Source organism: Chanodichthys erythropterus, chromosome 18 (assembly GCF_024489055.1).
Source record: "Chanodichthys erythropterus isolate Z2021 chromosome 18, ASM2448905v1, whole genome shotgun sequence".
Lineage (NCBI taxonomy): Eukaryota > Metazoa > Chordata > Actinopteri > Cypriniformes > Xenocyprididae > Chanodichthys > Chanodichthys erythropterus.
In genome coordinates this window covers 29736796-29748796 of record NC_090238.1, presented here as the reverse complement: position 1 = coordinate 29748796, position 12001 = coordinate 29736796, and the positions used below count along the sequence as shown (strand labels likewise).

Genomic DNA, 12001 nt, shown 5'->3' with positions numbered 1-12001 from the left:
ATTACTGCATGCGACTGGAACAATATTTAGATGCACCAATCAAAGCTTGCGAATGGTTATGTTTTGCAGTGCGACTGGCTGTTTTTCACACCTTCAGTCAACTGAGAAAGCAAGACAGAGCTGTGCTTCAAAGACTTGCCATCTTCTATGGTAATATGGGCGATACCAGGGTTTTATTTTATGTTAGAACATGTTTTATACCATAAACTATTTGTGTAGAACATTATGAATGAAACTTATGACAACAATATCAATATCTTAAATACAATAGTCTTATTGTATAGTTGCTGTAAGTTTAAATGTATAAATTCAATTTCCTTTATTATTTTTCACTTAAAATTCAAACTAAAAATAATGCAAGACAGTGTGTTTTAACCTAATATCCATTTAAACACCGAGACCGGTGTGAAAATTATGATATTGTGGCAAGTCTATTGAGGAGTAAACTTCAGAAAAGTACAGCCCTGCTAGAATCAGGTAGGTAAAGATTGAGGAGATAGGAAGGATAATGGATGCAAGGTGGCACAATGCCATGGCTATTCTCAGCCTGTGACCTAACGTAGCTTTAGGGTTCTGCTCTGTTGGACCAAACAAGCACAATGAACAATTGGCCACTTGTAGGTGACCTCCTTCAAGTTGGTTGTCCTCTATAAACCTTTTTGAAAAGGTCACTAAATGTTAAAATTTACATTGCATTGCAATTTTAAACCTTTAAAAAAAAAAGTCTTGATTTTGTTTTTGAAAACCTATTCTAGTAAACCTCATTCCTGAATGTTCAAAAAAAAAAAAAAAAAAAAAAAAAATCCACAAATTTACATTGTTGCAGCACCTATCTTCCCAGTCTGTCAGTACTGCTTCGAATGCGGAAATGTCTCAAAGTGTCAAAGCTATATTTGTGTTTTGTCTGTAATTTTGTCTATTTTTTTTTTTCGTCGTCCTGTCACGTGACTGGAAAACCAAAATGCTGCCAGACGCTGGACTTATAAGACAGAGCATCTTAACCAATAGGACTAAACTGCAGTCATATCGTAAAAGTATCACCACCACCCTAGCTAAAATGCATGTAAACAGCATACAGATGAGGCTTTTTAGCCATGTTCTGCTTTGTAACTTCGCAAAACATTAAACCACAGTAAATTGCATTTTTATTTAGAGCAGGTCATCTCAATTCCAGGATCTTATTACTTGTTATTCTATATAATTATAATTATTTTTTTTTTTTATTATATTATATTATTATATATATATAATAATATATTATATATATATATATATATATATATATACATACACACACACACACTTTCTAATAGTCATCATGTCAGGCATGAATAACAAAATAATTCAAATTGCATCACTTTTTCTGGGGTTCTCTCAGCAGTGTTGTAACATAAGAACCTCCAAACATTATCAAAATAATCTTTTTTTTTTTTTCAAAATTTGAAAGGTTATGAGACCATGTACTTGATGATACATTGGTATTTTGTTTTGGCGGGAGGGGTTCTGTAATCACGTGAAATCATTAAAAATGCCTTGAGGGTGTAAGGTAAACCGTCATAGTCATCATAGTGCTTACATCTCACTTACATAAAGCTTGAATATTTGGGATCGGTATCAGTCAATCATTCGGTAGTCTGTATCAGCTGCAAAAATCCTGATTGGAGCATCCCTAATGCCTATGGCCTTAAAATTCAGTCTAGTTGGACAGCTCACTAGGTTTTGGAACAGAACAGTTGAATGCTGTAATGAAGCAGCTATCATTGAGAAAGATCTCCTCAGACAATGACGGCTGTTGGCAGTTTGCCTTCAGCTGACTGGAAAAAGGCAGTCATCAGCAATCATCACAGAGGAGTCACCAACCACATTAAAATCACATGTCTAAGTTAAGTCAATGAGATAGAAGTTACAATCAAAATACTACCACTGGAGTTGGAATAATGTGGGCTGGAATTGAAAGTTGTGGTCTGGCTGATTAAATCGTTCAAACATATCAAACACTGCGTCACCCATAAAACTTTAAGTATCAGAGGGAAGGATAGTCTGTGATCCAGCTCCATGCATTTTTACAATAACATCTGGAGATGGCAAAGTATCAGCACAGTTTTGTTTAGTGGTAGCGGCTGCTCTGAATGACAGTAAACGTTTTACAACTCAACTCCACCCATGTTTAGTACCACCCTGTAAATCTCTGAAGAATGTTCCAGTAGCAAGCAGAGACTTAAAAGGTGGGGTTAAATATGCTATCGTAGCCAATGTTGTGGAGTAACTAAAATCACAATGCTCCTTAACGAAACATTGCATTGCGCAGCTTTACAACTGGGCAATGATCCAACATACTCCACAACTTCTCTCTGATGTGTGGAGCTGGAAAGTCTTGGAATTTGAAATGAATTCTTTCACATTCCATGTATTGCTATTGCATAAAGTTGATTCTGGACTTCACAAGCTCCACAAGAGCGTGTGTTTATCATGCGCTTGCATGGGTATGGCATGGTTTAACAAACAAAAATCAGCCCCCTAAGCTAACCTTTCCCCATGGCCCACAATCTAAAATGAGTTGACACACCCTTGCTGTAAAATATAAACTGAAAGGCCACACCTTCAAAAGGGCAAAGCATTCGGTTGTGCCATTAATGTCAGATTATTTATAATAGTATATTATTGGGGTGGGAGTGAGAAGGGCAAAATAATAAAAAAATCTCTGATGGCTCCCAATTCTCTCTTCAGTGATTCTAAATACTTCAGAATACAAATGGCATATGCTGCCAAATACACACAAATAAAACCAAACAAATAGCAAAATTATGACAATTTTACTCTTATTCCTAGACTTAAATGTGTGATTCATAAAGGTTCCTAAGTGTTAAGACTAGGGCAGCATCTGAAATTGCATTCTCTCTTGGGTAGGTACTTATTTTGAACAAGTAATTACTTAAAAGGTATGTTCTATATAGTACAGGTGTGTGTAGTATGAATGTAATCCGGATGTACTACATTCGCCATACTGTCATTATCACGTGACCTACCAGCGTCAGTTGCATTGCTTCAGTGACATTCACAAATCTTCTCCCATGGGCTCATGTAAGAGTAAAGTGTCCATCATATGCACACTTCTGAATCTCACCGAAAGTAGCAGGTCATCCGGGTACTTTGTGCCTACTCTTTTATGAGTACTGTGAATTTTGATATCTTTTGTCACCTGTGGAGTATGCAATTTTGGATGCAGCCCACGTCTCAGCTACGAAATTATTTTAAGAGTGCTGGAGCTGTATCCTAACCTAGTTAGGAATAACATGATGGCAGCAGAGAGGAGGAGACCATGCACTTTCCAATGAAGATATAAATGATACAGATAAATGATAAAATGATACAGGCTTGATCGTCAAGGTACTCTTTTTGTAAGAAATTTGATAACGTCTCTCATTTTCAGATCAATGCTCTAACTGCAGAAATGAAAGTAATGAAGACATTTTTGGCAACTGGAAAAATGCAGCAGTGCACTAGTGATGATTTGAGCCCATCAGTCCACAGTAAGCAGGGTCTTAAAAAGCACTATTGTGGCTCTAACCACACCAAACACACAATATACCAAAAGTGATGTTTGGAGGAGATGTGTGTTTTTAAGTTTGCTTAAATCATCAAAATATGAGGAATATATTATATATATATATATATATATATATATAATATATATATATATATATATATATAATTTTTTTTTTTTTTTTTTTAAATACTAAGAACAAAACACTAAACTTGGTTAAGGTATTTATCTAACAAAATAATTTGTACAAAAAGGCAGTACAGTTACGTTTTGAGGTTTTATATGGGATTACCTTGCTGGCTTGTGGCGTGTTAAGGATGTGTACAGTACTGGGTTTGACACCATTGGCTTTGGCTCTCTTGTAAAGGGCAAACCGGCTTTTCCTTCGCCCTCTGTCTCCATTGGGGAGTGAACCATTGTACCTGTTTAAGCAAAGAAAATCAAAAATTAGATAACACCATATGAGGGAGATGTCACTTTAAGGAGTCAAACACAGAATATCATTTTCCAATTCAAGAAAATGGTGCTTCATTGCTTTAGAGATCTCTGCCACTTTAGAAGAACAACAGAATCCAGAAAACCACACAGATTTCTTATGTACTGTAATGCCACTCATTCAAAACATGCTGGTATAACTAACAGTGCCTCTAAACTATTATCAAACCACAATTAAATGAATGTATAGACAGTATGCGGCATGTGCTTCAAAGAATAGGGACGGCGCTACACATATTCAGCACACAAGGAGCTTGCGATACAGTGATTCTAGCAGCCTCAGAGAGGTTCGCCCACCCAAACTCCCTCTCCAGCGGTGTTCAAAGATGTACGGCTCGACTGAAAAGAGCATTAAATACATTGAATCTTCAAATTTGCAAAATTTTAAATGTTTTTGCCCACAAGTTATGGTACAAAATAAAAATGACAAGCTGCCACATTTAGAATTATATACTTTCATACAGAATATCAAATGTTTTCATTCTCCACAAAAATAAAAAAAATAAAGACATGAGGTTTTTACTGTTACCCTGCATGCAAGATACAGGTACAATGTGAATGCAAAGAAAACCGTTCCCTTTCATGTTTTTTTTTTTTTTTTTTTACAATAAGATCAACTGAGGTCAGATTTGTTTTTAACATTATTACACTGCAAGTTGTTTCTACTGGCAGCATAATAGGAGCAAAACAGAGCTTCATTTAGGAGAGAAAAGGTGTCGCACAGCATTCATAGAGCTACCGTTTCAAAGTGATGTCATGCCATTGTTACATCAGCCTTAAATTCAGACATCACAATATGATTATTTTACAAAGTCATAAATCACCAAACAATTACTTTGATTTTCCAGCCTAAGTCAGCATAGAAAACACTAACAAGTCCATAGATTTTATCAGTGAATAAAATGAAATAAATAGGACATTAATTCATTTAGGTACAGTACATCCAACAACATCCACCTACATTATTAAATTAGGTGTGTTCATATTCATAAATCAGGTGTGGTTGAATTTAAATATGAATCGTAAGCTTGTTGGCTTTGGTACATCAATGTAATTGATGCAACCCACGAGTAACGTGATTTAAATTGAGGTTGTCACTAACAATTATTTTGGTAATAGAGTAATCGGTCGATTATTTTGATGATTAATCGAGTTAATTGTTTTTTTATAAAATGTAATAAAAACAGACCTAAGTGAACAATACCTTTAAAATGACTTCAAACACATGCATAACAATGAGGCACTAACAATTGGTTCAAATAAAGTATAAAAAGCAAATAATCCTGTGGTTTTATTGAACACTGTTAAAATACAAAACGCAATATACATTATATAACAAACAAACATTATGCATTATAACAATGGTAACAGTCATTGTTAAACGTCAAATCCTTGTTTAATATTGGCCAAACAACATTTAACTTAACTGTTCACTTAATCTTCACTATTTAGCCACTTCTTTAATGATAGAAATGCTAAAGCCACTGTAATTTGTTGAACAAGAACACGCAGATGACATGCAAACTCAGATCGAGGGTTTAAACTTTTATTTTAAAATCGCGATGAACAACAATTTGCATTTTTGGAAACATACAGATGTATTCTCCAGTGTTGCCATATGTTTATAAGTTATTTGTGTTACAAATTTGGTGAAATGGCATACGTTGCATTGAACGTTATAAGCGAAGATGGAGATTTTTAACCAAGCTACTGAGATTTTTAACCGAGCTACATGGAGCGGCATTTATTTGCTGTGAACGGTGTCGCTCTGAGATGCTGGAAGAAACACGTAACCTGCACACATGTAAATAATTAAATGGTTTTAATATATTGCGCAGCCTTAGAAAAAGATCTAATAATGCAGTTCATGGATTCTCTTCTGTGGAATACGCCACTTCCAGTATTTTGTTGGTTAAATCGACATGGGTAAACTGCAAATCGAGGATTTTTAAAATAAGGACTCAAATTTAATCAAGGAATTGTGACAGACCCAATGTAAATGTAAATGTTCCTGTCTAACCGCATGTGTAGTTCTCATGAAGTTACAACACTAAAAGGAAGTAGGTTAGGTTCTTTTTAGTGTTGCATGCAAACTTAAGTATAGTCTTTAAAATGTAATTGTCACTTATTCATAAAAATGAATAATTTTCTACTCGCACAACATGATCAAACTTACTATATTTAATAAGCTACTCATAGATAAACGCATTATGGTGCTCAGAACACCTTAGACTAATGCTATCAATACAAAGACTTCATCCCATTGCTTCATAAGATTTTCCTGGTTCTTTTCAAACAGCATTCATGAGAACAAGGATTCAGGGTAAAATTCTAATCTACAATCGATTCCCTACGACGTGCATGATGTCAGCACTTAAGAGAGGCCTCAACATCCTGTTGATGCTTATCACTAGAAATATTACACAATTTGAGAAAGAACCAAGCCATGTCTGAATCCACTGAGGTCTACTGAGATGTCTTTATCTAGTCAGACTTTGAAGATGCATCCTTTTCTGCCTTTATCTCATGATCCTGTGCGAGCGGTTCGTGGAAAGAATGCCATCTCACTTAAAACTAGTCAACGTATGACTTATTTTTTAGTGAGAAATAGCCATTAATTACTTGCTTGGTTGTGACTAAAGCTCATTTGAATTTGTTCTAGATCATTAGACATGATGGTGCCTTGGGAGTCTGTCTAAAACCAGTTTCCTTAGAAAGTGCCACAATACATGAATGCAAAGCAGTTACTTCAGCTTTCAGATGGAGACAGCATGATGTCTAAGCAGTATAAAGAGTGGCCTATCACAGTTTGATGTGCCATTCAAGGACGCGTTTATCTGAAATTGATGATGCCACAATAACAGGTCAGGTGTGGGAATACAAGCCAAAAAAAAAAAAAAAAAAAAATGAAGTGCAATCTTTGTACAAAAAGTTGAGGTTTTTGCAAAAAAAAAAAAAAAAAAAAAAAAAAAAAGTAGGGCTGCCACCAACTAAAGATTTTTCTAGTCAACTAGTAGTTGTTCATTTAAGCCATTAGTTGACTATGCGCTCGTTTACATTAATTTAATTACTTAAATATACTGGGGGGTGGAATATATGCCTCATGCTCAAGCGCACACAAAGCTTGCAGCAAAGCACTGGCAAAAGTAATGATTATAGAAGTTTTGGAAAAAGAAGTTTATTATAAAATAACATTAATTGTTTATTAATAAACTAGTGTTTTCTGAACCAGTGCCGGCTGCAAAGATGAAGCAGATGATGCCAACTCATCTCTGCAGTAACACACCTATAGAGAGAAATGCACCCTTCATATGGATTACATAATCAGAGTATTTGTTTTCGATTGGAATTGGTTCATTTAAAAGTAGATATTTCAAACTTTCTATAGATATATTTCTCATGTCTGTGAGGCAAGTAGCCTACATGCCGAGTTTTGGTTTATCATATGACACGCTGCTGTTCAGGGAGACAGATGGCAGATAGCGCATCCTGTTCATTTTCTTTATTTTACAAAACCAGAGTTTTGTTATTCTCAGTGTTCACAAATAAAAGTAGAGCCTTTACCGTTCTGAATGTTGTATTACTCTTATCTGCATGACAACAAAAATTATATTATTTTAAAGGTGCCTTAGATTGTTTTTTTACAAGATGTAATATAAGTCCTAGGTGTCCCCTGAATGTGTCTGAAGTTTCAGCTCAAAATACCCCATAGATTTTTAATTAATTAATTTTGGGGCATCATTAACTATGCACTGATTTTTTCAGCACTGCCCCTTTAAGAGATGCGCTTCCTCTGCCACACGAGCTCTCGACTATATATACACATTGCATAAACACCAGTTCACACAGCTAATATAACCCTCGAATGGATCTTTACAAGATGTTCGTCATGCATGCTGCATACATGCTTCGAATTATGTGAGTAAAGTATTTATTTAGATGGTTACGTTTGATTCTGTGTTAGTTTGAGGCTATGCTCTGTGGCTAACGGGCTAAAGCTAACATTAAACACTGGAGAGATTTATAAAGAATGAAGTTGTGTTTATGAATTATACAGACTGCAAGAGTTTAAAGATGAAAATAGCAACGACTCTCGTATCCGTGAATACAGTAAGAAACGATGGTAACTTTAAACTCATTTAACAGTATATTAACAACATGATAATGAAACATTTAGAAAGACAATTTACAAATATCACTAAAAATATCATGATATCATGGATCATGTCAGTTATTATTGCTCCATCTGCCATTTTTCGCTGTTGTTCTTGCTTGCTTACCTTGTCTGTGCACAGATCCAGACATTAATACTGCCTTTCCTTGTCTAATGCGTCGAATGGGCTGGCATTATGCAAATATTGGGGTCATACATATTAATGATCCCGACTGTTACGTAACAGTCGGTGTTATGTTGAGATCCGAGTGTTTTCCAGAAGTCTTTTAAAACAAATGAGATTTACATAAGGAGGAGGAAACAATGGGGTTTGAAACTCAATGTATGTCTTTTCCATGTACTAAACTCTTGTTATTCAACTATGCAGAGGAAAATTCAAATTCTGATTCTAGGGCACCTTTAAGTTGAAAAAAAATGCAAGTGATCGCGCAGTGTTATGCACAAGACACTGCAAAAGATGTGATCCAACGATCAAACTCGTCTGTCTAGTGCATGTTATATAGAAAAACAAAGGAAAAGCAGCGGAACTGTCGTGTCTGGTGTAAACACATTCACACAGAACTTGATCAGCGAATTACAAAAAAGAAAAAGAAAAAAAAAAGTCGATGCGTTTTTATAAAATTTTAACTTATTTTAATTTAAGCCCCGCATTTTTAGAACTTGTATTGAGCAAGACGCTGCAAAAGACAAAAGACTTGAGTGTCTGTCTAGTGCATGTTTACAATGAAAAAGCAGAGCAGTGACATGGAAAAACTTGTTCTGCGTGAGACATAATTCACAGATCTATTCTGACATACACTATCAATTTTTTTGTCAACAAACTACGCTTTCTGTGCCGTTAGACACGCTACCCTATAAAACACATGAATCTTTACACATGCACACAGAGTATCATTTGTTTTTACCATGTTAAATCCCTTTTCAATTTAATTAATTTTAATTGCATTAATCAGGGAGACCTTTATAGTACATCTGGGACCCTTTAGGTTGATCATGTCTTCCTTTCAGAGGTCAGAGTTTGAATGATAGTGATTGTAAGGCTCTCTCAGTGAGTTGGCAGAAACTTTAGAGTCAGCCAGATCCATCTCCCCACAGCTATCAGTCACAGAGGAAAGACACCATTACAAAAGGTGCATTTTCAAGGGTTGTTGTGTCCCACAAAGCCTTATCAAATAGCTCAGTCAGTCTAATGAAAACAATGAACAGAGAGAGGAGCACTGGAGGCTCAGATCTGCCTGTGCCCAGATCAATAATACCCTCTTTCAGCCTCTGCTCTGTGTGTGCCAGCAGCCAATGCCAGGCAACCCCAATGAATCAGGGCAGCAGAAAGTTGGTAGGTGGATTTTTTTTAAAGGAATATATGCTACAATTGGTCTGTTTGGCTCATACACACCAGGTTTCAAATTCTGTGAATCAAACACTCCAAGAACAGCAAGCATTTTACCATACCATCTGATTCATTTTGTTCTCTGCAATTCAAGATTGTTCACTTTACATATAAAAAACAAAACAACCACAAACCTCTGCTGATCAACATTTACAGTTACATGTGATTTAGGTCATAAGATGAGTTACTTTTTATATAATTTTCTGAAATTATGCTGCCTTGGGAAACTCATTCCTTGAGATGGGTATTTGTTTTTACAATGCGTCATGGATTCAAGTTGGGAACATAACACGGAAGCAGCCTTAAGACATAAGAATCAATTATAATGAACAAAAAAACTATATCAGATTTAAAAATTAAGAAAAATATTTATTTATACATTTCGAAATTATATAAAAGTACATTATAAAGCAAACCGTGAAAGTCGAGTGATTAACTTCAAAAATTATTATTCTTTACAGACTAACCCAATAATGACCAAAAGAAGAAAAAAAAAAAAAAACTTACCGTGTGACTTTTAATTATAAACAAGCCCGCAATACACCGGGACTCTTATTTTGAAATGTTTGTACTATTGTAGGCTGATCCTTCAGATTATAAAACCACCATATAAAACATTTTATATAAAAGGCTATGAAGTAGACATTGTAATAATTCATCAACTTGAGTTCATTAGTAATCGCTTGGCATAAATCTGCGCTTTTCTTTGATTGAGAATCACTTTGAAGCAGTCTGAAGAGCTTGTAGAACGCACAACAGCGCCCTCTTGTGACTTTGCAAAGTGCAGCACCTGTGGGAATGTCAGTGAGAGTAAAGCAGAGTTCAGACTGCACGATTTTAGCCCCGATTTTGGCTCGCCGACAGGTTGAGAAATCGCCGACAAATGCCCGAAGTCACAGGCAAATCGGAGCTCGTTCACGCGAGTGACAATCACGCAGTGTGAATGAGCAAAGACGCGATCTGAGAGAATCGCCGACGAGTCGCCGACGCCCGTGAGATATTTGGCATGCTAAATATCTGGACCTGTCGGCGATTCAAAATCATGCTGTGTGAAAGTGTTCTGACCTAAAACTACATCGGCGATGACCGACAGCCAATGAGAGAGCAAGATACAGATCAGCGGGGAGTTCGGGGAGGAGTTATAGACCACAATATCAGCAAGCATGTCTTCGTTTCAGATAAACATTACAATTCTATCAAACAGAAACAAAGCACAAACATTTGCTTGACCATCCGCAACAGAAGCACATTGAAATGTTATTTATTTAGTTCCAACTGTCTTTGCAGAACACGTCAATCCACAGTCTCCCCAAACATTTCCTCCATATTCTTCTTTTCTTTATGTTGTTTTCGCTGCAAATCAGCGCACAGGCAATTCATATTTCAAGCTTCTTGCGGACTACTATTTTTAATAATAATCCCACCGTGTGTCTCAATCAGTTCCCTAGTTCAGTAGTCAGGGCACTGATCAGGGTATCAGCCACATTCACTTTCATTATATACTGATTCACTACCTAGGGAGCTAGGGAGCTGATTGAAACGCAGGGCCAGTCTCACATGAGAACTCCGGTCTTGAACGCGTGATATCGCGTTGTTTCCTTGTCACGTCTCGCGTGTGTTTGGTTGTGAAACGTAGTTTGCGTGCCAGAGTTGTCGGCGATTCTTCCTATTGTAAAGTCACGCAGTGTGAAACCTTCTATCGCCGATCCATCGTGCAGTGTGAACACAGCAGCGACTGAATGCTGGCCAAGATAGTCATGCAGTGTGAAAAGAACAGTGACCCGACTGCTTTGAAAATCGTGCAGTCTGAACTCGGCTTAAACAGTTCTGACGCACACATAACGAGCAGGTATGAAATGATTAGTTAATCGCTCGCAGATGGTTTCATTATATTGGGCAGATATAAAAGTATTAGAGGATAAAAATAATAAAAGCAAAAATGTGTCTCCAAATATACTTGGGCGGCCGTTATTATACCAGGGCGGCCCGCCCAAGTAAAGTCTGCGTGTGGGAAGCACTGATATTGTTGTTCATTTAAATACTTTTGCTCATATTATTTTAAATAAATGTTGTATTTGGTATTGAGAAAGGGTCCGTTAGTGATTGTGATATGAAAGTTACATTACTCCATTAGATGGCATCAAAGACTGTCTTTATGAGCGAGTCAGAACAAGAAAGTTGTTTTAGCGCTGTGGGAAATCCCCTTAAGTTTTAAAAGGACAAAGACAAAGATATAGCTTTCCTCAGCAGACATTCAAACAGATTTTAATGGATATAATATTATGGACATAGACCTGAAAAATGAATGCTATATCAGATGTAGGTAACACTTGTTTAGTTTCTACATAATACAATAAGCTTAAATGAAGCAACTCAACATTCCCCAGTTACTAGTTCTAAA

General features: G+C 36.2%; 1 protein-coding gene across 1 annotated transcript in view; it reads right to left on the bottom strand.

Annotated features, from left to right (window-relative positions):
• The window catches only part of peli2 (pellino E3 ubiquitin protein ligase family member 2), a 28764-nt gene that overhangs the window by 13803 nt on the left and 2960 nt on the right, over positions 1–12001 (bottom strand). The window contains exon 2 of the mRNA XM_067367857.1: positions 3837–3966. Coding sequence (XP_067223958.1) covers positions 3837–3966 — 130 coding nt within the window. The remainder of the gene's footprint in view (positions 1–3836; positions 3967–12001) is intronic.